Below are 26,352 nucleotides of genomic sequence, written 5' to 3'. Positions count from 1 at the left end.
AGGGATATCATTATGTTTCTTTATTGGGTTACAGTTTAACATTTTAATTTCCAATAGCACATATAATCAAAATTACATTTGAAAATCTGCATGAAAATTACATATACTGATGTTCTATTATATAATTTACTAATGTAAATTGTATACAATTTACTAATATAAATTGTATAAAATTTACTAATGTAAATTTACTAAAGTAAAACATATTTAAAAAATTGGTACTTTGTTATTCTGTGTACATGCACTGTCTATGTGTGAGTATATACCTATATACACGCAGAGGCCAGAGGAAATGCAGGCTACAGATCAAGAGCTTGTCTCAAAACTAAACAATGATAAAAGTGTAAACACATTTAAAATGTTCATGTCGGATGAGGCATTAAAACTCATGGACAATTTTATCTGACTTACCAATGACTCATGCACATAAATATTCTACCTCAAGATGACACATGAAAACCTATATGTGTAGACATACAGCACAAGACTCATGAGCCACATTTAAGCCCGGGTAACTTTTAAGTTTCAGATCTGCTCTCACTTTCATAAGTTATCTGACTCCTGGTACTGTGGCAACATGGCTGAATGCCTTTTCTAGAATCCTGACATCTGTGAGTTGCTGACGAACCTTTGTAATAAAGTCAGTTGGACAAAGAAACTATGTTTTCATATTGGAATCCTGTGTTTAATCAACTTTGTTGGGCGTCTGGTGCCAGATCAATTTCAAATTAATCTAAAAAGTTTTGGGACTCTTTAAAGTTTTATGGTTTTAAACACATGGGTTACAATGTCATTACATAAAGGGTATACTGCAAGAAGGCTTCGCTGCTTTTTATCTTATGAATCTACCTATGTTGCTAAGGCTAGTATAAATCACTGAAGCTCAGTAAGATGCAGTATGAGGACCCAGAATTGAAAGCATGTGGGCATACAGCTCACTACAATGTTTGCTGTACTTGGCACATCACATGTGAAATTTCTAATGTAGATTTCTATTTAGTTAATTTTATTGGACGCCACACCTTTCCAAATTTTCAGTTGTGAATTGATGGGGCCTAATGTTAGAAAGATTTTCTCTGTTCTTTACATTCACCGTTACTCACCTACATTATACCCAAGTCATTTCAAGAATGACCAAGCTTTTCTCTAATTTTTACACTCCTAGGAGACATTCCCATGCATGGCCTCTCTTCCAGAAAGCACATGTGGTACTATGCCTTCTAACAGTGTCTACAAAGACACTCCAGTATATGTGTATTGGTTGATTAATGGCTGACTTACACTAGAAATTCTCCGTAGTTTTTTACCTAATCATATTCTCACCTGCAAGCTTTCTGATTACACACTTGACTAAGATTCCATGCATTGTTTACACTTAGTCTTTCTCATCTGAGTCTGAGTGAGGTGCAGTACGAGGGAGAACATTTTCTGCATTCACAGGGTTTCTCCTCTGTGTGAGTTTTTTTCGAGACAGAGAGGATGCATTTGCATTATTTACATCTAATGACTTCTCATGTGTATGACTTCTCTGGTGTTGAGTGAGTTGTCTCTTGAAGTAGTACGCTTTCCTACAGTGTTCACATGCATAGGGCTTCTCACCGGTGTGAATTCTCTGATGTTGAGTGAGGTGTGACATCCAGGAGAAAGCTTTCCCACACTCTGCACAATGAAATGACTTCTCACTTGCGTGAGTTTTCTTATGTAGGGAAAGATGTTTCTTGCAGTAGAACGCTTTCTTGCATTCTGTACATTGATAGGGCTTCTCACCCGTATGAACTCGATGATGTTCAATGAGCAAATATCTATCATAGAATGCCTTTCCACACTGTTTACATTCATAGGGCTTCTTGCCTGTATGAGTCTTCTGATGAGCAAAAAGTCCAGACTTGCTGTAGAATGTTTTCTCACATTGCTTACATTCATAGGGCTTCTCATCAGTGTGAGTTCTCTGATGTGCAGCAAGCTGTGTCTGAGAGTAGAATGCTTTTCCACATTCTGTACATTGAAAGGGCTTCTCACCTATATGAGTTCTTTGATGCACAGTGAGGTGGGACTTGCAGTAAAATGCTTTTCCACACTGTTTACAATCAAAGGGCTTCTCACCAGTGTGAGTTTTCTGATGCACAGCAAGGTTAGACCTCCAGTAGAACGCCTTCCCACACTGTTTACATTCAAAGCGCTTCTCAGCACTATGAGTTTTCTGATGATGAGTAAGTTGTTTCTTAAAGTAGAAAGCTTCGGGGCATAGCTTACACTGATACGGCTTCTCCCCTGTGTGACTTCTCTGGTGTCGGATGAGTTGTGACCTATAGTAAAAAACTTTCCTACATTCTGCACATTCATGTGGCTTCTCACCTGTATGGCTTCTCTGGTGTACAGTGAGATGTGACTTATAGCTGAAAGATTTTCCACATTCTGTACACTCATAAGGCTTCTCCCCTGTATGACTTCTTTGATGTTCAGTGATTTTTGATTTGCACGAGAAATATTTCCCACATTCTAGACATTTGTAGGGCTTCTCATCTGTATGAGTGGCTGGACGCTGAGACTTGGTGTGGGAAGCTTTCCCACATCCTGAGCCTTCACATGGCTCTGCATCTTTATGACTTTTCTGATGGGAGTTCCAAGCGAATGTCTTCCTGCACTGTCTACGTGTATACAGTGTCTCTTCTTTAAGGAGCCCCTGACACTTATTGAGGGGTGATGCAGAACCAAAACTTTTCTTACGTGCATAAGTCATCTGACTCCTCGTGTGCTTTGACAGCTGGCAAAATGTCTTCACACATCCTTTACCTTCATAGGATGTTGTCCCTTGGTGGATTTTCTGTGCCACCTTCTGGTTTGCCTTGAGACAGAGGAATTAGTTATATTTCATACAGCCACAGGGCTTTTTCCTAGACTGTGGTTTCTGATTTGGGTTTGGGATTTTGCTTGTGTTACATAGATAATGCCATATATAAAGATTTCAAACATTTACTAAGTTTGTGAGAGGTCTCTTTACTATGAAAATTAATTGTAAATAGTATTGCCCTTATTTAAAACAATATCTGTGGTCAAATATATTGAAAGCACAACTGTCAACTTTGGCAGAGGTTTTGGCAAATTAAGTTGGCCAGGATGTGAGAGTAATTTTACATTATTATTAAAATTCTCACATTCTTCTCCAGCTGGCATGTTATTAGCCACACAACAGAGAAAGACTCTCACCTGTAGGTTCTTTGTAAGTCTACAGGAGAAAACATGTGTCTGTATACAAGTTCATGTGTGTCTGTGTCTGTGTGTGAGGTTACTAGAGGTTGATGTTCAGTCTTCTCTATAAATCACTATTTGCACTAATTTCTGAGAATAGGTCTCTCACTGGACCTGAAGCTTCCTAGCTGGGATGGAATGCTGGGCCAGCAAACCCCAGTGGCCTTCATATCCCTGGTTAAAGCTGCACGTCACAAAAGCTAGCTTTACACATGGTGGGGATGATCTATATTCAAGCTCCATGCTTTTCTCCATCAAGCACACTTACTGACTAAAAGAATCTCCCCAGGTCTGATTTACTTTTTTTTTCATTTTTCAAATTACATTTGTGTTTGTGTGTGTATACATATGCATGCTCTGGTGCACTTATAAAAGACAGAGAACAGGTTTGGGGGTTTCTCTCATGAGGCAACATATGGGACATGGGGATCGAACCCAAATGGTCAGTCTGGGTGGCAAATTGCTTTACACACTGAGCCATCTTGCTGACTTGGGTTAAGTTCTTTAACAATCATTCCTAAGTAATGTCCAGTCTGTGTGCTTGGATCTGAAATATGTTAAGAGCTTATCTTATTTTACTTACTTCAACCATTTCCTCATTTGATGCCCGGCTTTTCGTGATTACAGCTTGCCACAAATGTCCATTGTGATTTTCCTGGTAGCTCTCAACTGGGGCAGTTATTTTATGAATACCTAAAATGATATTAAATATATCACTGTAAATGAAAAACTCTGAAATCTTTTTTATGCAATTCAAATATAAAAGTGTATCTTCTTATCCTTATGGAAACTATAAAATATTGACTTATGATAATGGTATACATTTTTGTTTTTCTAGAAGAATAAAATAAATTTAATTATTTCACCTTGCATGTGTACCACACCCACTTAAATAATATATCTGAATTGTGCCTAATCTTTTTTTGATGAATTTAATGATGAGCACTAAATGGCATTCTATCTAGGTTACTGTGAGCACGGTCCTTGAAGGACATCCTCAGTCTCATCATGCATATATCCAGGAAGAGGATACTCACATCATATAACAGTTCTATTTTTCATATCTGAAGAAAACTTCATAGTGGCTTGATAATTTTATGTTATCACCAACTGTATACATGGCTCTTTTTCTATATATTCTCATTTTTAATCCTACCTGGTAAAGATGTTTTTGTTTCTATAGAATACTTCATTGTGGCTGTTGCTGGGTAGAAATTAAAAATTTACAAAGAAGGAGTTCATTTTTTGCTGTTGTACTTGTTTTTGTTTCAGGCACGGTCTCACCTACCATGTTCCAGCCTGGAACCTTACCATGTGGAGGATGGCCTTGAATTTCTCTCACTTTTCAGGTTATAGCCATGATCCACAATGCCCGGCTACATTCATATTCCAGAGCTGTTTACTTTCTATTCAGAAGTCACTACACATGGCACATTCCATGATGTTTTCATGAAATTCTCCAACTGTTTCAAGATTAAAAGCCTCCTGTTAAGGCCTCTGTTCCATATGGCAGTGTGGGTGAGTCTTTTTCTTTTTCTTTTTTTTTTTTTTTTCTTTTTCTGGAGATCTACTTTTTACAGAATGATCTTTTAAAGTCCTTTTGTTGAACACAGCTTCTTGGTTATACTATTGAGAAAAACATGGCTAAACTTGTGTGAATATACTTTTAGATCACTGTGTAAGTCCATTTGAAGGTATATGCTGAAAATTTCTGCCAACAACTTGCTATTGTTGTTAATTTAGATCTTTGCAGAATCATTTTAAAGCAGCTATAGGCATATGTCCAGGATCACATTTTCCATAGGATTCCATCGGCCAATTGGCATTATTGCTTTTGTAAGAGAATCATATGCGTATATTCTCCTGTTACCTAGAGAATGTGTTATCATTTCTGGGGAATGCATTGAATGTGCTTTCATTAAAAGAGTATTTTATGGGCTGACTAGATGGCTTAGCTGGAAAAGCTGCTTGCTGTTCAAGCCTGGTAATGCAATTGAAAAAGTGTTTTTGTTTGGTTGGTTGGGTTTTTTGTTTGTTTGTTTGTTTTGTTTTCTTTTTTAACAGTGTTTTACTATATTGTCAGCTCTGGAAATCAGATTAATAACAGACATTCCTTTGTTTATGTTAGAGCTTGGTTATTATGTGCTACTTTCACTCTCAAAAGTTTAAAAATCGCTACCTTAAAATAAGCTTAGCCTTGTTTTTGTTAATGTTATTATTCTAAAATATGGCTTTATATTTTCATAAGCTATAGACCTTTATAAGCTATATCATACAGGAAACTGTTACGCTCTATACTGGTACACTGTAAAATGGTAAAAAAAAAACTTTCTAGTCTCTTTATGGACTGTGTTTATGATTTTCAAGGCTCTAACTTAACAGGGAGTTACGTAAAATCCTAGTTTCTAAGGATTATTATTAAGAAATTAAGAAATCCAAGCTAATAGTCATCTTACAAATAATCAAACTCTGTAATTTGTTCAGAAATATGTCTTTAGTCATGCTAAGAACCAATCTAATTACAAGATTAACCTTTATTTGGTATCCTGTACATGTTTTCAAATTTAAACAAGAATTAATTAAAAACAAGAAAGCTTTTCTATTCAGATGTACTTGAGATAGATGTGGTCTTCAAACACTTATCTTAAGAATGTCATAATTATAAATCATAACTTTCTGTTTTATGTTTGCAAGGTATAGTATATATAATATAGCTAAAGATAGACAAAGATTAATTCAGATATGGTAGCCCTCAAGCCTGTCAGAGATCTGCAGAACATGGCATTAAACACGTATAAACTTATTATGGCGTACAGAGACTCCCAAATCCTAACAGTAACTCCCCAAAGTCTCCAAGAAGATTTGGGCACAATGACAGATAACATCAACCCCAGATTGTGGTACGATAACCACTGGCTAATACTACCCCCAATGCCTCACCTGCTGCCATGGCCCAGCCTGAACTGTGTGCAAACTGGACACCCAGAGAGTTATTATCTTACATTGCTGAAAAAGAGGTGGGGCCAATGTCGCTCATGTCCTTCCTCCACAGAAAAAGCCTCTCGTCTTATGTGCCTGAAGCCTAGGCAATCTCTGCCCCCATTGACATGGAGACCCCTAGCAACCTGGGACAGCTGTCTAGGGAGTGGACAATAGACTGATCTCTGTCATTTTGATTTATATATAGAATCTTCTAGATTACAATCTATCTTCTTCCAGTCTTTGATCACACTGATGGCTAAACTAATCATAGTTTGATAACTAGACAACAGGCAAGTAGTTCCTTTTCTCAAGGTAATCTGCCATGTTAGTTCATTAGTCAGTTCATTAGCTAGTTAGAACTACTAACTACTAAATCTTTTATTTAAAAGACAAATAAGTTTGCCTTATTCATAGACCTCATGTTAAGATAAACAGGCTTCAGATGCCTTCCCAGTACTCTTCATGTTTAAAAATCAGGCCTTAGGCCTTATTATCACAGAGATGGTCCACTGGGTATAGACACAGTCTACCTTGTTACCAGACTCAAAAAGCAGGTCTCAGATGTAACCTTTTACCATTCCTTTAGCTAAAGGACAGTAACTGCTCCCAGCAGTCTCACCTATGTCTCATGGTAAATAGGAAAAAGGCCTAATGATACAGAGGCTTAAGTTGTGAGGACCTAAGAAAGTATTTTAGGGCCTAAGAGGCTGCTTTATGGTTGACTAGTACACATGAAGCCTAGATGATTATAAGGTCATGCTTCAGATTTCTTCCTGTTGCTATGCTACTGTTATATAAAGGCTGTTCAGAGCTTTGACATTAACTCTGGTATTAAAACATTCCACTATACAATCCACTACCATGGTTCCAAGCTCAAGATTTTAAAGTTCTTTTTTTTTTTTTTTTTTTTTTTTTTGGTTTTTTGAGACAGGGTCTCTCTGTGTAGCCTTGGCTGTCCTGGACTCACTTTGTAGACCAGGCTGGCCTCGAACTCACAGCGATCCACCAGCCTCTGCCTCCCAAGTGCTGATTTTAAAGTTCTTATGCTTTGTCTTTTAAGTACAGACTTAAAAATATTTCTTACTGTGCTAAACTTACATACATCCAGTCTCTTAGATAAAGGGAAGAGGCCTTCTTTCATGATGTGTAATCATACTGAAAAACAATATCAAGTGAGCTTCTGCCTTCCCTGAACTCAGAGAGCACATGCTGTAAACTCCAAATTATTTACTAAGCCTGTACTATGCTATAACACAAGGATGTGTGTACTGTCTTTTTTCTGCAATGTGTATTCCACTGCAGATTACAAACAATGGTGATGCTAACATGATTAAAATTTATCCCCTTTTTAAACTTCAAAAGGATCCTTGTAGCTACAGGAAGTCCACCTGAATCCACCTCCAGATAAGTACAGTCTAAGTTTCCCACCTACTGCCTATTACAGAGGGTAGGATCCCTCCCCTTTTCCTTAGTTTTGGGACTGCTGTCCCCCAACAACTACCAAAACAACACGTCCAAAAGCTTCAAATGTGCACCTTCCCCCCAAAAAGAATTATTTTTCCCTAACCTACTTAACTTTATTTTCTGCCCTTATATATGTTCCAGTATCCTGTCAGCCCAGGTGTCTCCTCCATCCACGAGAGCACAGGTGCTCCAATCTAACCTTGAAGACTGTGTCAGATGGGTCTGTACTTTCAAGACATTCTCACAGATCATGCAGTAGCAAAACAGCTGGCTCTCCCAGGATTTGGCCAGACTACCCTCATTCCCCAAAGATGTCATTGCCCCCAACTCAACAAGAAGCAGCCATTTTCAAGTACAACATCTTCACTCTTGCCTCACCACCCGTTTCTAGCTCCTACTTTTTTTTTTTTAATTAAACAAGAAGGGAGGAATGTTATTCCAATAGCTTGTTTTTAGGTTGCCTAGCAACCTCTGATGTCATCATCTGCCACAGCCATCAGGTGCATGGAACAAGATCCTACCCAAGATCCTGCTCTCTCCTGCCACCTCTATCTCCCTCTGCCTGCCCTCTTACTTCTCCTCCTCTGTCTCCCCTCCTATGCCCTCCCACTGTCTTTCTGTCTCTCTGCCCTCATGGCTCACTCAAGCACTAGCTCCTCTCTTTCCTTCCCTTCCCTCAAATAACTTTCCTTATATTAAAAACAAACAAATAAACAAACAAACAAAAAAACCATTATAGTCATCTGGGTTTGTTGGTCCATGCTTTTAATCCCAAATTTTGGGAGGCAGAGGCAGATGGATCTCTCAGTTTGAGGCCAGCCTGGTCTACACAGTGAGCTCCAAAGCAGCCAGGGCTGTTATACAAAGAAACTAAAAAAGAGCCATTATGGTTATCTAAATATAGGGTCATGTCACCTGAAAATTGAATTATCTTGGATTTCTTTCCTAACTTGTATTCCTGATTTCTTTCTGTTTTGTTATTCTTTATGCTTTTGTTATAACAAGAGCTTTCTGCTCATGTTGTGAAATTACATTTGCTTCAAAAAGACTGAAGAGAAAGTGTGAAGTGTGAACACCCTGTAGTGTTGTTTATATTAAAGGAAATATTTGTTCTCAGTTTCGGTGAGTTTATTATCCACCCCATACCCTGGCCCCTTCTCTTTTCGTTTTGAGACAGCATTTCTTTGTGCAGTCTTAGCTATACTGAAACTTGATATGGAGACCAGGCTAGCATCAGAACTCACACTTATCATCCTGCCTCACCACACCTGACACATTCATATTTTACAGCTTTGATAAATCTTAAGTCCACAGTAACCAGTACCCATGGCAAGGCCAAGCTTCTCTGACCAAAGCTGACATCAGCACTAACCTGTGAACATAAGTATGAATATTTAAACACAATCTGACAGGTACAACAGGTCCATTCAACAAACATGAGCACTAGTTTCCTCACTAAGGCCTCTAAATAACCCAGTCACAGGATTTGACAATTTACATACTAAATTCAGTTATTAGAGTGATCATGTTGCATCAGAGTTGTCAATTTTGCTTTTCTGTCATAATTACTGGGTTTCCAGAGTGCCATTTGTGGAGGTATAGGAAAGGCAAGCTCTTCTTATTTTAGGCTCAGGGTCTTTTCACTCAGCAGCCTTAATCTGTAGCCTCAATCTCTATCATTACTAAGGGAAGAGAAAGAAAACTGAAGTAATAGCATTGTCTTCAAAAGAAAACAGACATAAACATTAAGTGAAAATGAAAATAAACACAAAAACTAGAGCCTGCAAGATGGCAGAAGGGGTAAAAAAAAAAGGTGTAGCCAACATGATGACCTGACTTCTGTCCTCAGGACCCAAATGGCAGAAACAAAACCAATTCCTACAAGCTGTCTGATGGCATTCTAAAGTGTGTGCAATAACATGTGTCCAACATACAAACACACATGTGCACACATATACACATGTTAAACAAATACAGTAATAATAATCAAAACTGATACACCAAAGGCTATTTGAGTATAAATTTCAGGTAAAAATGTATAAGCATTATGGTGGCTGTGGTGGCTCACACCTTTAGTCCTAGCACTCTGAAGCAGAAGCAGAGAGACTGTAAGAACTCATAAATTCAAGGATAGCTGGTTCTATACAGTGAATTCCAGAACAGCTAAGGCTACACAGAGAAAACAAAAACAAAAACAAAAACAAAAAAATAAAAAACAAACAAAAACACAACAATAACAACAACAAAAAAAGAAACTTGTAGTAGTGGTACGTGCCTTTAATCCCAGTATTTAGAAGGAAGAGGCAGGCCAGTTCTGAGTTCAAGGTCAGCCTGCTCTACAGAAGAACCACTAAGGCTACTCAGAGAAACCCTGTCACAAAAAAAACCCAACAAATCAAACAACAACAACAAGAAATAAAAACAATAAATATAAAAGATATAATAAAAATGAAACAATAACAGAGCAAGGAAAATGGAAAACAGGGTTAAATAAAAGGAAAATAAAAACAAAAGAAATGTATGAAGGGTGAACAGAGAAACACAGGCTATAATGCACCTGGTGAGAAAAAAATACAAAGTTAAATAAGCCCACAAAGAGCTGGGCATGGTGGTGCACCCCTTTAATCCCAGTACTTGGAGGACAGAGGCAGACGATCGCTGTGAGTTTGAGGCCAGCCTGGTCTACAAAGCTACTGCAGGACAGCCAAGGCTAACACAGAGAGACCCTGTCTCAAAAACAAACAAACAAAAAGCCAAAAAGGAAGAATAAAAATATACACAAACAAGGACTGAATAAAAACAAATAAAGTAAAAACACCATGAAGTAAGGAGGTTAATGAGAGGGGCATTTTAATCTATATTTTCTTACAGTAGTATCCATTAAGAGCCTATGAGGTATAGCAGTTACTACTGTGTCACTAGAGTCTAATGTAAGTTCTCTGTCCTCATCTTACCACACAGTCCCGTGTGTTGGCTGACTGGTGGCCTCATTGATGTCTGTGCCACCAATAGGGCAGCAGTCAGTTAAAAAACTTTCATGTTTGCATATAAGGAAACACACATCAGAAACAACGAAAAACTAGGAGATGGGTTGAAAGGGCGAACTCCTTCCAGAAACTACAAATACATTTCAGACACTTGTCTGGTTGGGGCTAGGGAAGTTGAGAGAAGCGTTTATCTCGACCACCATGATGACCTATCCTCTTGCTGCCCTCCTTTGCTCAGTAGCACTCACTGACCTGGACGGCTCTGGACAGAGGCTTCTGTCACACTCCATGGCCCAAGTCCATGCTCCAACTTAAGGATCAGCTCAGGTTTGGTCATGCAATGTCCTGTAAGTGGGGAATAATAAACACGTGTTGTACAAGTGTTAGGTTCAGTCCACACATGGAAGACAACAGATATAATTCCGGACCTGCGCTTTGCTCACTGAATCAGAAACTTTCATTAGAGGGTTTATACTCACATGCTTCACTGACTGAAATATGACCTTCAGTCAACATAGTGACTTCCAGAAAATTTAAGAAAACAGAAGTGAATAAAAGAGAAAACACAATTTTTTAAATTTTTTTTTTATTTTTTTTCTCCTTTATTAATTTATTCTTGTTACATCTCAATGGTTATCCCATCCCTTGTATCCTCCCATTCTTCCCTCCCTCCCATTTTCCCCTTATTCCCCTCCCCTATGACTGTTCCTGAGGGGGATTACCTCCCCCTGTATATGTTCATAGGGTATCAAGTCTCTTCTTGGTAACCTGCTGTCCTTCCTCTGAGTGCCACCAGGTCTCCCCCTCCAGGGGACATGGTCAAAGCCAGAGTATGTGAGAAAGTTATATCCCACTCTCCACTCTACTGTGGAGAGTGTTCTGTCCATTGGCTAGATCTGGGTAGGGGTTTAAGGTTTACCGCCTGTATTGTCCTTGGCTGGCGCCTTAGTTTGAGCGGGACCCCTGTGCCCAGAAAACACAATTTTTTAAAATGAGAGCGTAATCATAAAACAATAAGCCTAGGTACTGAAGAGACGGCTCAGTGGCTAAGAACACCTGACCCAGGCTCAGTTCTTAGCACCCATATCAGGCGCTGACCCTCACTTTAACTGTCCATACGTACTGCCCACATGTGGTGTAAATAAGAACACATTTTTAAAAAATGCTTTAAATAAACTAAATTGCTAGGCATGGTAGAACACATAGTTAATCCCAGCATTTCAAAGGCAGAGGCAGAAAGATCACTTTGTGCTAAAGGTTAGTCTGGCCTTTGTAATGAGTTCCAAGCCAGCCAGGAGCAGATTGTGAGACTCTTACAAAATTAAGTAGAGTAAGTAACCCAGGCAGAGTTTTAAAAGGATCATTCAATACCTTCATCATCAATGAAAAGCAAATGTGCTGTGAGGTAGTAGCAACCCATTCCCTTAATTCTAGCACTTGGGAGGCAGAGGCAACTGGATCTCTGAGTTGGAGGTCAACCTGGTCTATGCAGCAAGTTGAGGATAGCCAGGGCTAATCAGAGAAACCCTGTGCATAAACCACAAAATGACTCTGTGTTGTCTATGTTGAATTATAGGCAAATAGACAAAGTAGCAAAACAAAGAGAATCTGAATACTTTAAGAAGAAAGCCTTTCTCCTGGTGCTCTCTAGGCCACAGTGGAAGAAGATGCCCTCATCTCTGATGTGACTTGATATGCTGGGGTGGGTGGGTGGAGGGTTCCCCCTTCTCTAGGGAGGAGTGGAGGAGGGATGAGGAAAACTGGGAGGGAGGGTGGGATGGAGGGGGAGATAAGGAAGGGGCTATGAATAGGATTTAAAGTGAATAACTAATAACTACATATTAATAGACAAAAATAGTGTGGGCCAATAAGATAGCTCAATGTGAAAAGGAGCCTGCTGTCTAGCCCAGTGACCTGGGTTGGATTCCTAGGGACCTAAATGGTAAAGCAGAAAACTGACTCTGAAAATTTGTCCTCTCCCTTTCAGGGCCACCCACAGATGCCAGGCCCATCCACATAGGCCTGGTGAGACACTGTCTTAGTCCCCAGCTAACAGACCTCCAGGTGCCAGGATCTCTAGGTAGGTGATTTTACATCAAATTAGTGCTTGGTGGCCACACACCCTGCATCCCACCCCTTTTCCTGCCTCCAGCCTGGAAATGAGAGTGCATGGCCTTAGGACTGTGCTATGTAACATCCCTGTCCTTGGACAGGTATAAGAACAGGACTTTCAGGCCAGGCATGGTGGTAAGATCAGAACTCCACTCTGTCATGTGGGCTCAGATTTCCTCTCCTTGGAACCCAAGTCATCCTGCCTATCTCTGGTCCTGAGAGCTGGACTGTGCTGTTCTTTGTCTGTTCGTGGAGTTAATAAAACTCTTTACTAAATGTCTTAAATGTCTTACTCCCAAAGAAGAAGGACAAGGAGGAGGAAGAGGAGGAGGAGGAAGAAGAGGAAGAAGAGGAGGAGGAGGAGGAGGAGGAAGAAGAGAAGGAGGAGAGTAGAAGAAGAGATTAGACTGGTGTAGTGGAAGTTTGGGTTTCTTTAAACACAGGTTTTTGTTTTAATCTCATGTGTAGGATGTGGAACTGCTTTTAGTGTATCCCAGGTGATAATTTGCTGTGTGCCTGAGAGAGAGGAATGGTGTTTGCCAGGTGGTAACAGCCTTGTTCAGCTTAGAGAAGGTCTTTGCCAGCTGAAGATAGTGGAAGGCTGCTGCTGGACATCCTGATGACTGAGACTGGTATTGTGCCAAAAAACCCAATGATCCTAACCAGACAGGACTAAGTGTAGGGACCTGCACTCCCTCTCCCTTCTAACCTTCTTTCTCACCTACCTAGAGTTGGGGGTGGGGGGGGGGCGGTTGGAAGAGATGTAGATGCCAAATAAAATAGAGTTTTAAAGGATGCTTGCAAGTGGTGCCCAGATATTGCAAGGCATATTGGGAAACTTGGTTTCTAATGCTGTAGAGGAAGTGGTAAGTTACAAAGTTCATGATGTCAACAAAAATGGCAGCTGTTGCCATTTGGTTTACTCCCATATTGTTACCAGAAGGATTTTTCTGATTTTAAAAGGGTTCGGAGACTTGCTGGATAATTAGAATGAGTGGATTGGAGAGGACTGAGAGACAAAAGTGGATGAAATAGGAAAACCGAAGTGCCATTCAATTCTCTCATTTTGGAAAGGATTGCAGAGTTGGCTGCACAATAAGCAAGTTTGAAGGTAGAGGGTGAACTGCTGGGAAAGCAAATAGAACTGCTGGGAAAGAGAGAAGATATACGTTCACTCCTGCTAATTGAGAGCCAGAGTTTGTCCAGCTCTTGCTGCCCTACCTTGCTCTAGGCACTTTTGCTACCAGGTACCCAGAGCCCCTTCATGAGGCAAAGGGCAGGAAGGGTAGGAGCCCATACAAGACAAATGGGTTAATGTTGAGCCAAGTACACCGTCAGATGAGTTGCCTGGGACTACAAGATCACCGGCAGCTCTTCCACTAATCATGCAACACATGCCTGCTAAAGATACTGCTCATGAATATAACATGGCATCCAATAGAAATGTTAGAATTAAGACAAGACACACTTAATCTGTTAGGAGAAAAAGTGGGGAAGAGTCACTCAACTGAAGAGTTGATACAGACATTGTTGCACATTTACACAGTGGAATACTACTCAGCTATCAAAAACAAGGAAATCATGCAATTTTCAGGCAAATGGACGAAATTAGAAAAGATCATCCTGAGTAAGCTACTCCAGAACTAGAAAGATATAAATGGTATATACCTCACTTGTAAGTGCATATTGGCCCAACATAGATGTACTCTGAGAGACTCCACCAGAAGGGGATCAGGACAGATGTTGGGACTGGAACCTGGATGGACTCTGGGCAGAGTGTTGAGAGTCAAATAGAAGAGTGAAGGGGATGGAAGGACCTGGATGGGGTCAGGAGCTCTACAAGAAGGCCATCAGATCTGGACCATGGAGCCCTGCATAAACTGATGTACCAACCAAGGGGAATGCATGCAGAGAACCTAGAGCTCCTGCTCAGATGTAGCTGATGGACTGCTCATTTTCCATGTGGAGGTGAGGGAAGCAGGGACTGCCTCTGACATTAACTTTGGTGCCTGCAATTTGATCACTTCCCCCTCTTGGGGCAGCCTTGCAGGCCCACAGAGGAAGGGGAAGAAGGCTATCCTGATGAGACCTGATAGCCTGTGGTCACATGGGGGAGGAGGACCCTTCCCTCATCAAAGGACTAGGGGAGGGGAATAGGGCAGACGAGGGAGGAAGGATGGGAATGGGAAGATAAGAATAAGGGGGTAATAACCGAAATGTAATGTGACTAGATTATAAAAAGTTAAAAAAAATAAAGCATTTGAATGGGTCTGTTGTAGCCTACGGAAGTCATTCTTTAAACAAATATTAATTAACTGGGCAACCAAAAATAGAATTATTCCCTGGTATTGGAAGGGATTGGTGTGAGCTGTGCTATAATCTGGTCAGCAGTTATAATGGTTATCATGGTAGAGGGACTGAAACCACGAAAATAGAACAACAAAATGTAGCAAGGGGTTAAATGTTGTTAAAAATCAATTGCTTAGTGAAGGGAGTTGTGTTGACCTACAAGAAAAATCCAATCTAATGATGTAGTTATAGAACAATGTCATACTGCAGCTTTAAGAGCTTGGGATATGGTTGAGGAGCCAGGGAAAAGATCTACCTCATTTAAGAAGATAATGCAAGGCTCTGGAGAAGCATTCGTACACTTCTTACCGAGATTTGTTTCAGCTATAAACAAAGCCATTGCAAACCCAGATGCCAGACAAGTGTTGATAGAGACTTTGGCATTTGAGAATGCACACAGTAAATGTAAAAGAGTAATTAGACCATTACAGGCATGAACAGCACCAACAGACAAATGGATAAGAGATAAATCTATTCCCAAAAGATGAATATTACAAAATAACTACTGGTGTTTATGGCCTTTTGCCTTCAGGGATAGTAGGGAAGAAATGGACTAACTTCTCAAGGATTTATTGTGCATCCAGGTATTATAGATGGGGATTCCAAGGAAGAAATTGAAATCATGGCATATGTAAAAAATGGAAATATAAATTAATGCAGGGGACAGAATTGCTCAGCTGTTACTGTTTCCCTACATCAAGGGCAAAGCTGCTCTAGTAGAAAGAACAGGGACATTTGGGAGTACTGGAAAACATGTGTTCTGGCAAACAGTAGTTAATGATCAGAGACCCAAATTAATATTACACATAAATGGTGCTCAAATAGAAGGTTTAGTAGATATAGGAGCTGACATCCTTTCCCAAAAATCTTAAGAGTCCAGAATGGCCATTTCAGAAGGTTTACGCGCAGGTTATAGGAATTGGGAAATTATCTCAAATAACACAAAGTGCAGGATGGATTAAATATGTGGGACCAAAGTACAAACAGGGAAGTTGAGACCCTATGTGGCTGACATGCCCATAAATTTATGGGAAAAGGGTAATCAAATAATATTCCTACAATCCCAGACACAGCCAATGGTGAAATTAGATGTGAAACGATAGATGCTCCTAAAGGTGGTACTGACAAGTGTAACAAAAAACAATCATAAGCTGTGCTCATTGTCCAAACACAGACATCACAGGGATTGAGCTTCCAAATTTATAAGAGGAGCCACTGCTGAAACACCAACAACCCTACCCTAAGGTGGGTATGGAACAGAACAGCCTGGCAAGAGCGGTGGCCCATAACAAAGGAAAAAATGCAGGCACGTGAATGACAAGAGAAGCTGGAGGCTCAATGTATAGAAGAATCTGTCAGCCTATGGAATCTGTGTTTGTTGTAAAAAACAAATCAGGAAAATGGAGGATAATATTATATGTGAGAAAGAGCAAACAGAAGCAAAAGTCAACCTAACTATGAATTTCAAAATTATCTCTATAGAAAAGTAAGCAACTAAAAGAAGAAATCAACCTACAAGGCTAAAGGTATTTAGCCAACTACATGATACAAGTAGGTATGAACTGCATAGGGTTGGGACCTTTGGTAGTAGGACTGTCTGAATGCCCTTGTTCTCTGTGAATCCCAGGAAGTCCATTATTCTCTAAGCTGGAATTGAGGGAATCTTTCTTTTGGCTTATCTACTCACTTCATAGCTATAAACAGATGTTTCTTTAGGTTTCCCAGAAAAAAATAAAGTCATTATCTAAATATGAAATAAAACATTTCATCCCAAATATGAAAACAAAAATCGCCCAGCACTTCTCAAATCATGTGAAAGCTACAGCTATCTTGCAGAGACAAACAGAAAACAAAACAAAAAAACCCAAAACAAACAAACAAAAATTCCCCAAAGAGCAATTATTAGAGTATTAGAAAATGAACAGGGGAGGAGGAGGGGGAGAAGACAGGGAGTATTTACTGAGATGCATATGGAAGTAATGAGTAACTTCTTCCCCTCGACCCCAAGACAGGGTTTCTCTGTATAGCCCTAGATGCTCTGGAATTCTGTCCATAGAACAGGCTGTCTTGTTTTTGTCTTGGAAAAACAAAGCAGAACAACAACAAAAAAACAAATAGACAAACACAAAGCCCAGCAATGTGTCCTATGATTACCAACCAAGAACGTAACTGTTACTGAGAGTACAGGATGGACTCACCCAAGAACACGAGGCTGCTGTAGTTCTCCAGCATCACATCCCTGTAGAGTGTCCTCTGAGCAACATCCAGATCCTGCCACTCGTCCCAAGTGAAGTCCACAGAGATGTCCTCAAATGATACAGAACCCTGTAACAGCACATTTCTTTTTAAACCCCAAGTACTCGGCGAGCATCACTACCATCTCTATGGATTCCACTGAAGACTTACAGGATGTGCAATTACGGAAGGGAACTTCAATGACAAATTGTCTAGATTCTGTTGACACGAGTCGGCTTTTTTTCCCAGTAGATTAACTGAGGTGAAAGTACCCACTCACTATGAATGCAACTATTACAAGGGCCTGGTCCTGAATTGTAAACTTGAACTGGAGCCAGGCAATTAAAGCACTGTCTGCTCTTGCAGGGGACAAGGGTTCAATTCACAGCACCCGCAGACAGATGACAGGAGTTGGAGAACCAGTGACCTTCCATTTTAAAGCATCACTTAGAAGCTTAAATGTGCTAACAGTGTAGTTACCGGGTGTCACTGCACAGGCTTATAGCTGCTGGGTAAACCAAGAGTTGTAGAACTTCAGATGTTTTTACTTTTAATAATGTATGTGTGATTGAGTCCCAGAAAAATTCCATGTTTATGGGAAAGACAAAAGGTCATACTTTCAAAAGGTCATGTATTCATAGGTTGTAAACACAGTTCACTGGTACGCTGACATTCTTGCTTGAAATGCTGTTTTACAAGGGCCTGGAGAGATGCCTCATCAGTTAAGATCACTGCCTGCTCTTCCAGAACTCCTGAGTTCAATATCCAGTGCTTCCAGTTCAACCACATGGTGGCTCACAACCATCTATAGTGGGATCTGATGCCCTCTTCTGGCACGCAAGTGTACATGCACTTATTTATATACAATTTTAAAAAGGAAGAAGAAGAAATGCTATTATACTATAGAAGGGCTGTTGCCTCCACAAAGGCAACTGTCACAGGCAATCTTTTTAATTTTATAGAAACTCTTGGTTCCCAGCTGGAAACACCAGACTCTAGAAGGAATCCCATGTCTCCCTAATTTTTTTCTGGAAGGGGGAAGTTGGTAGATTGTGTTTATAAATTTGTGGGTGTGGGGGTGTGTATGGAGGCTAGAAGTTAACCTATGGTGCCATCCTCAGTTGAATCCTTACATTACCATAGGTAAGATATTTATATTAACTTTTCTTCCATGATAGAAATCAAGGGATACCTTGCTTTAGAGACAGGCCTCTTACTGTGCACATGGAGCTTCTTTATAACTAAGCCATGCTAGCTGGCCTGCACCGTCCAGGAAGTGTGTTTGTCTCCACCCACGTTCTATTAAGAATCTCCAGTTTTTAGGTGTGTGTGTGTGTGTGTGTGTGTGTGTGTCCATACGAAGGAGAGAGCAGGTACCCACAGACTAGCACCTGGAGCTGGAGCTACACAGAGTTGGGGGAAAACCCCATATGTGCTGGGAACCAATGCCAAGAGCAGCAAGCACTCTTAATGCTGAGCCCTCTCTACAGTCGCCTCAGACAGAGCTTTTTAAGTGGGTTCTGGAAATTAAAGTCAGATCCTCATGATTGTACATAAGTAGCTATTTCAGTAGCACAAATGGTTCCGGGGGGGGGGGGGGAGGAGACAGAGAGAGAGAGAGAGAGAGAGAGAGAGAGAGAGAGAGAGAGAGAGAGAGAGAGAGAAGGGGGTGAGAGAGAGGGGGGAGGTTAAAGGGGAGAGAAAATATGAATATGAATGTACCCATGTGGAAATAGAAATACAATCTTAGGTTTCACTTTTCCCTTCCAACTTGAGACTGTCTCTTCTGGGGCTTTTCTATAGGTTATGCCGCACTAGCTGGCATGCCAGTCTCTTGAGATTTCTCCCCTCCGTGCTTTTCATCTCGCCAGAGGGGCAGTGAAATTATGAACATTCACACTTCATGCCCAGCTTTGATGTAGGTTCTGACAGCTTGACCTCAGCTCCTCAACACTTTCCTGGCGATACTATACATTAAGCTATTTCGCCAGCCCTTCCCTCAGCTTTGCATGGGTTATGCTTCCAGCCTCAGATCTCCTCACACCCTCCTACTCCCTCAAAACTGACATCCACTCTCAGATCCCCTCAAAACCCCATGCCTCTACTGCAAGGGGTTTCCTTGGTGCGAGGTGGGACTACACTTATCTGTGGGTATACAGTCAAATATTTAGAGTGTAGTTAGGGATGATGCTAGCTCACTAAAGTGTCACCTACCTTCTCCTCCAAAATCCATGACTTCACCAGCTCAGGGTAGTTGGCTACAGTTCCAGCATTAGGCAGGATTTTGCCCCAAAATGCAAAGTTGTGGAGCCAAAGCCCAACTAATACATCCACAACACAAACCCTGTAACCACACCTCAAGGACCATTGCCAAAGAGGAGGCATAAAGACTGTGAGAGGCACAGAAACAAGGAGTGTCCTGTGAGAATGTTACCTAAAAATGCCAGAAGCTACATCCACCAAGTCTCTCCAACATGGACGCCTAAATATGAACCGAACAAGAACAACAACAGACATCATAATTAACGTGGATGGGGAAAGTTCCAGAAGCCTTAACCCCAGACAAGTAACTACAAAATGCTGAGAGTGGGAGAAGTTGCCCTTCCCTGAAGACTGCCCCAAACGGTCAGCCCTGAAAACACACACATAGAAGTAACATTATACAGACAGAACAGGGTGCATTTCTGTATGGAGGAACACACAGCAATTAAAGAAAAAGAGACAGAAACTTGAAAGAGAACAAAGTGGAGGTTAAATGGAAAAGGTTACAGGGAGCAAAGAAAAGGGGGAAGTGGTGTAATTATAATTTCAGGAAATAAAATTAACTTTTAAAACTCTCATCCTTTTCCCTCATCTTTCCTCCCTCAGAACCACATCTCTTAACTCCAGACTGCTACAGTGTTCTCTCCCTCAGACCCTCATATCCTCAGACTCTCCACAAATCTCTTTTCTCAGAGCTTGTACCCCCAATCTCATCTCTCAAAACTATTTTCCCCCTTAATCCTCAGACTTCTGCAGGCTATGTCCCCTATGGAAGACCATAACTCCTTGCTAAAACCCTGATTCCTTCCCTCACAGTCTTTCTCCCTTGCACCGAGAACGCCTGTTCCCCACACCCTCCCATAGCTCCCCCTCCCCACCAGACACTTTGGTTCCTAGGCCACCTTCATGGACTGGGGATCATCAGCATGTTTTCTTCCAGCCTTCAGCTGTCTTCTTGAGTTTTGTGCAGCCACAGTCTTCTGCAGTCCCATGATGGTGACAAGCTGCGATAAGGGTGACAAGCTGTGGATAGATCGGTGTAGTTTTGTCCCAGGTCAGGCTTGTCAACACAGACCTACCTGCAAAAGAAAAGAAAAAGAGAGAAAAGGGCGGAGGAAGTCATGGGATACAAGGAACATAGGGACAGACTTGCAGACACGAGACACCCGGATAAAGAACTAGAGAACCCATACACCCTGGCCAGGTTTGGGGTACAGTTCTCGCTCCTGTCTTGCTAATTCCTACAGCCTTTCCCTCTGTCCTCTGCCTTGCACTGAAGGCCAAAAACGCAATCCACTACATCAGTGGCTTGTCCCAACGGAAATCTGCAAAAGTTCCCCAATCAGGGTACAGCACAGGTGGGAACTGGAAAATACCTCAGCCAGTCTATTGAGTCATGTCTCCAAACAGCAGTTTCAGCTGCCCACATGCCATGCCCTCCCAGGTGCTGGACAAGTAAGGAAACAGGAGTCAGCCTCCACCCCCAACTGAGGGCCAGGTTTTCAGTTCTAACTGTGGCCAGCTGCTGGGCCTTGTGATCTGCGCTTCTCACCATGTCTGTACCTCAGTGTACAAGTCCCTTGGAATCAGTGGTCTTCCAGAACACCTTATGTGCAAAGGGCAGGGTGCAGGGACCCCACCAGGACAGACCCACTCATAGCCCATTGCACACACACTGACCCTAGACTCATCACAAGCAGAGTTAGGGGTTACAGAAGAGCAGTTACTGTCTACATGCACACCAAACGTCTGTCCTTGCCCTGGGTTCCTCTTTCCTTCTACAGAAACAGGACCCAGTAACAACCACGATGGTGCAGTCTATAATCCCAGATATTTTAAAAGCCACCACTGGAGGAAAGCACATTAAAGCCCACACTGGGCAACACGGGAACCCTGTCTCTATCAGGGCTCAGATTATGCCTAATGTACTCAAATCTCCAAGTCCCATCCGGAATACCATATACACACACATACAAATAGCTCAAAGAAGAGGCTAGTAACAGTCACCCAGGAAGGAGGTAGGAATCAGGACTGCAACCCAGGACCTAGGAACTCCAGGGTCCCAGAAACATGGTTCTGTTGAATACATCGTAAGAGAGTCTGATATTGAACAAAGATAAAGTGACAGCAGACACAAAGCAGAGTCGGTTCATAAGCCTGGGTTCTGACAGTCAGAGCCAGTCACATATTCAGAGGGAGGGAGGAGGGAGGGGAGAGAGAAGTAGAGGGAGTGGAGGGGCGGAGCACAGATAGCACAGATTCACAGCAACACACACACACACACACACTAGCAGAGCCATATGAAGTGTTGTGGTGAGGTGAGACAGTTAGCCCTGGACCCACCTCCCTAGGTACATATAGGTGAGTAGTCCAGGGGCAGAGAGTCAGTCAGCCACTGCCTCCTCAATAAAGTTATGATCAGAATTACACAGCCCATTTCCTAGTGACCCATATGACTCAAGGAAATGTTTCCTGAGGACAGGGTGGTGAGAAACTCGGGGAGAGACCAGCCAGCGACAGCAAAGCCACAGTGGATCTGCGCTCATACACCCAGATTTGTAGAGTCCGATTCAAACACCATAGACACACAAACCCAGAGTCGCGTGGAAAGCCCGGCGGGGACCTGGAAAGCCCTGGGGTGAATGCAGGTCGGGAAGACTGCAGCACGCCGCTGGGTGCCCTCGGAAAGTGGCTCCTGGCTTCTGGCAGCCCCGCCCAGGTGCCTGAGAACCAAGGTGCCTAGGCCAGAGAGTCTGGAGCCTGGATGATGACTCAAAGGGGCGGGGAGGGAAGGTACAGAGCTGCAACACACAGCCCAGGTCAGGACGCCGCGCGCTCACCATTTCCGCTTCCCGGGGGGACACCCGTGTCCTTGCTGCGGAGCCCCTTGCGGCTGCGAGTAAGAGAATTCCAGCAATGGAGAAGAAGCAGCAGCTAACAGATCCCAATGGGTGCGGGTTTCGATGCGAAATACTGAGAACCTTACTTAGAAACAAAGCCCGCCCCCTACTCTTCAGGGAATCTGATTGGATGCTCCTATAACAGTGCTTTCGATTGGACAGGGCTTTGTGAGAGGGGAAAGATGGGGGGCGGGGGGGGGGGGGGGAGAGATGCCCGGGGGCGGGGGGGCAGGGAGAGGCCCCGGAGGGGAGATCTGGGCAAGGGACAGTTGGGTGCAGTTTGCAAGGTGAAGCCAGAGCTATCATAAACTGTCCCCTGAGGCATCCCTCCAGCCCGTGGAACGACTGACCAGTTCTCGCTAATGGAGATATTAAGGCTGAAGTGTTGCCCCAATTAATTGACTAATAAGCGATAACCTTCAACATTAAGTTATTTATTCACTGATACACAAATCTTTATTTTCTTTCCTTCCCTCTTTATTTCTTTCAAGTTTTTGTTTGTTTGTTTGTTTTGGTTTTTTGTTTTGTTTTTCGAGACAGGGATTCTGTGTGTTGCCTTGGCTGTCCTAGAATTCACTCTTTAGATCAGGATAGCCTGCGCCTCATTCTGTAGACCAGGATGGCCTCGAACTCGCAGACATCCACTTGGCTTTGCCTCGTAATGGGATTAAAGGTTATGCCACCACTGCCCAGTTTGCAAATGTTTCTTAATAATATTTACCTTCACTCATACACACAGAAAGGCTGAGATTTTGAGGGGTTGATATGTAAAAATTTACTATTTTTTTTTCCTCCTGGACATATGCACTGCCATATTCTACTTAGAAGACGAGCTCGTTTTTATTTTGTGGTTGCTGGTGCTGTCGAATGTAAAATGTTTTACTTCTTTAAAAACCCCTCTGGTGGTCAGAGAGATAGCCTGTGATTGTAAACATTAGTGATGCTGATGGCTACCTTTTTATTTAAGAGTTTAGCTACAAAGCAGATTTAGGCTTCATCTTTTTTTCTCTCTCTTTATAAACTCCTGACTAATGTGCTCTGGTCTACACTTGGGAATCCTGGGTCCCAGGTGAAAACTTGGCACCTGTATCTGCCTAAAAGCTCTTTGTGTTTTCTGTGTTAAAATAAGTTCATGCTCGGATTGGTAAATCTATGAACAACCAGGGTCCCTTAACAGGCTTGTTTCAGATTTCCTACGTTATATTTGCTCTTTACTCATATCCTAGGTCTGGCTCATTTCTCCTGACGTTTCTCGGTCTACTCCACATGCATCCTTCCTTTCTTTCTCATTGGACTAGAATGTCCCACACTGATTGATTAAATAAACAGAATGAGCTAATTGGTGATGATGCTATAATAGATAAATGCAGGTTTATTAGAAGTAGCATGGGAGGGGGGAAGGGAATTGTGGGGAGCCCAGACCGTAGCCAGCAAGTATCTCGGACCTTGGTATTATACATTGAGTGGACCTAGGGCAGGCTGCCTTGTAACCTCTTCCCCTCCCTCAAGGGACTCTCCAGCTGTTCTCAGTATCCCCGGAATTACAGAGGCCTTCCGAGGACAAGCGAGCAAAACAAAGTCTATAGATAACATCATGTGGTTCCAGATGCCTAACAATTCCACCCAGCCCCAGAACCACAGGGACCCTCGCCCTGTCAAACTTCCTGACTTCCTGATATCTTGCGAAAACTGCCCACCTGGATCACCCCACTCAGCATCCTGCTTCAATGGTACATATTTGCCTGTGAGAAAATAAAATTTTGTCAGCTTGATCAGACTCCTTGACTTGCTGTCCGTTCTTCGCATCTCTTGTCCCCCATTCTCTCCCCAGGGGTCCGAGGGTCCCAGTTGATTGTCTGGCAGGTCCGGATAGGAAAGGGGGATGGTGTGCTGGGAGGGGGGAAGGGAAGGAGAGAGGGTAGGAAAGTGTAGGGAAAAGGGGGGAACTTGGAACCAAAATGTCTTTCTATAGTGGATCTCTGGGAGGGGAAGCCCCACACCCTTGGTAGAGGGCAGGCCATGCGCAGCATGCCTTGCAGCAAGGCCTAACATAGCAGCCTTTTGTTGATAATAAATGCATAAGGGGTGCAGAAGTCTGTTGTTTTGACTGCTTCAGGCTGACAGTAGGATGGCAACAGGGGTTCAAAACGCTGAAATGTTGGCCAAGTCCAGGAAGAGCAGGCTGTTTGCTGTTCAGGATCTGTGAGACCACCTGTGGCAAAGAAAATGCAGGTCTAGCTGATGCAATCTGTTAGGGGTAGGCTGGAGCAGCAGTGTTCAGGATGCAGCACTTGGCTGTGTGCTGGAACATATATATGTTAGGAGCAGAAGATAAAGTTAAGGAGTTTACATTTGAAATGTTTAGGCCCATTGTCTTGGTAGTTGGGGGAGGGGAGTCCCAAAACTGGGGAATGGGGGTGGAGCCCAACCTCTGAAATAGGAAATATTTATCCAAAGTGTGACTTGTAGATTCCAGTGGATCTCCTGAAGCTTACAAGACTGTTTTTAAGTTTATGAAAAGAAACAACACGGCTTAGTGTTTTTCTGCCTGTATAGTCCTCTGTGTCTCTGTGGGCCAGGTGTGACCATAACCTGTCCCCCAGGGCAAAATGTCTAATGTTTAAAGGAACAAGCCAGTTGCTAGAGCAATGTGACACCACACCTTAATCAGCATTCGGCTGTGGGAGGCAAGCTCTTTGCATGTTTGTCTCCCAGCTTAACCTTGGGTCCTTATATTGATTAACACATTATCTCTTGGTGGTGGTGGGGGTGGTAGCATAGTAGTAATTAAGAACCAGAGCTGGTGGCATCCATGCTAAGAAAGCATCAGTCTGTGCTGATGGCAACAGGAAAATTTAAACTGACCATTTCCCGACTTGGAGCTGGAGCTTTGAAAAGTGGCCTTCTCAGCAGGAGTTCCCACTCCATTATGTAAATCAGGCTGACCCAGAAGTCAGAGATCTCCCAGTCTCTGAGTTTTTTGTGTGTGTTGGGATGAATGGTGTGTGGTGTTACATTGTTTACATTTTTTAACTCAAATTCAGTCAAAATCTTCAAAATTCTCATGTTTTAGCAAAGCCAAACAACAAAAATGTCCTTTTTCTTTCTGCTATAGGGAAAAAAAAAAACCTTTCAAGCAAAGAGACAAGAACATTTTAAATTTTGGGTCAGTTGTGCCATCTCAGACTACAGTGGTGGAACCCTGTATATGATTCCTTGGAATCTAGTTGCTAAAAACGTATAGGTGGACCTTTCCCAGAAAGACCTGACAGGTAGAGAACTTTGAGATCTAGCTTCCATCAACTCTTTCTCCATTTTTACTGCCTGCAACTTAGTATGCCATCTCTTGGATTTCTCCCAATTTTCTCCTTGATCTTTGTAGAGAGGGCATGGAAAACTGTGGTTATCATTAAAGACATTGTAACCAGGTCTGTGAAAACAACAGCAGCCAAAACAAAGCCAGAAAAGTTCCAACTGCCCTCTGCCATATTGCTTTTTATCTTAGGTGCAGTTTTAGGTCTAGCTCTGTCTAGAAGGTTGCCTGCTTCCCAGTTTTGCCTCTCCAAGCCACCATGTGTCCATACAGGCTGCTACTCTGTGGGAGCTGAATCTGTGGGAAACAGCAGGGAGCGGCACTGGTGAGGTGCTTTGTCTTTGGTTCCTTCCTCTTTGGCCAAGAAACTTTCACCTATAATTTCTCAGGCTATAAGTTATATTCAAGCCACACGTTTGTTTGCCATATGTTGAATGATTATTAATATTTAAAGTTGAGATATTATTTTATTAAATCAACAGTTACTTCTTAACCAGGT

At 42.2% G+C, this 26,352-nt stretch overlaps 1 protein-coding gene across 5 annotated transcripts; it reads right to left on the bottom strand.

Moving 5' to 3' along the window:
• On the bottom strand, positions 1-22,636 carry LOC311591279 (uncharacterized protein). 5 transcript variants are annotated; one of them, XM_084770742.1, is made up of 6 exons: positions 22,481-22,636; positions 20,543-20,719; positions 17,342-17,468; positions 10,935-11,027; positions 3,833-3,942; positions 1-2,845 (listed from the first exon to the last, which is right to left on the bottom strand). In XM_084770742.1, exons 2-6 carry the CDS (start codon positions 20,630-20,632, stop codon positions 1,376-1,378), a joined length of 1,890 nt encoding a protein of 629 aa, XP_084626868.1. In that variant the 5' UTR covers positions 20,633-20,719; positions 22,481-22,636; the 3' UTR covers positions 1-1,375. The 5 variants fall into 5 exon arrangements, with proteins under 5 accessions (XP_084626868.1, XP_084626869.1, XP_084626871.1 ...); XM_084770743.1 differs by lacking the exon at positions 22,481-22,636 and adding an exon at positions 22,234-22,451; XM_084770745.1 differs by lacking the exon at positions 22,481-22,636 and adding an exon at positions 22,264-22,451.
• Between the last annotated feature and the right edge of the window lie 3,716 nt (positions 22,637-26,352).

Source organism: Acomys minous, assembly GCF_964271855.1.
Source record: "Acomys minous genome assembly, chromosome: 2".
Lineage (NCBI taxonomy): Eukaryota > Metazoa > Chordata > Mammalia > Rodentia > Muridae > Acomys > Acomys minous.
This window is presented reverse-complemented; position numbering and strand designations above follow the sequence as displayed.

Excerpts from the sequence above, each read along its gene's own strand:
- LOC311591279 (XM_084770742.1), bottom strand. The coding sequence starts at position 20,632 with ATGGGACTGCAGAAGACTGTGGCTGCACAAAACTCAAGAAGACAGCTG. Across the intron at positions 17,469-20,542 it reads ATGATCCCCAGTCCATGAAG|GGTTCTGTATCATTTGAGGA; the intron begins GTGGCCTAGGAA and ends GTGCTGTTACAG. Across the intron at positions 3,943-10,934 it reads CTCTGTCCAGAGCCGTCCAG|GTATTCATAAAATAACTGCC; the intron begins GTCAGTGAGTGC and ends ATATCATTTTAG.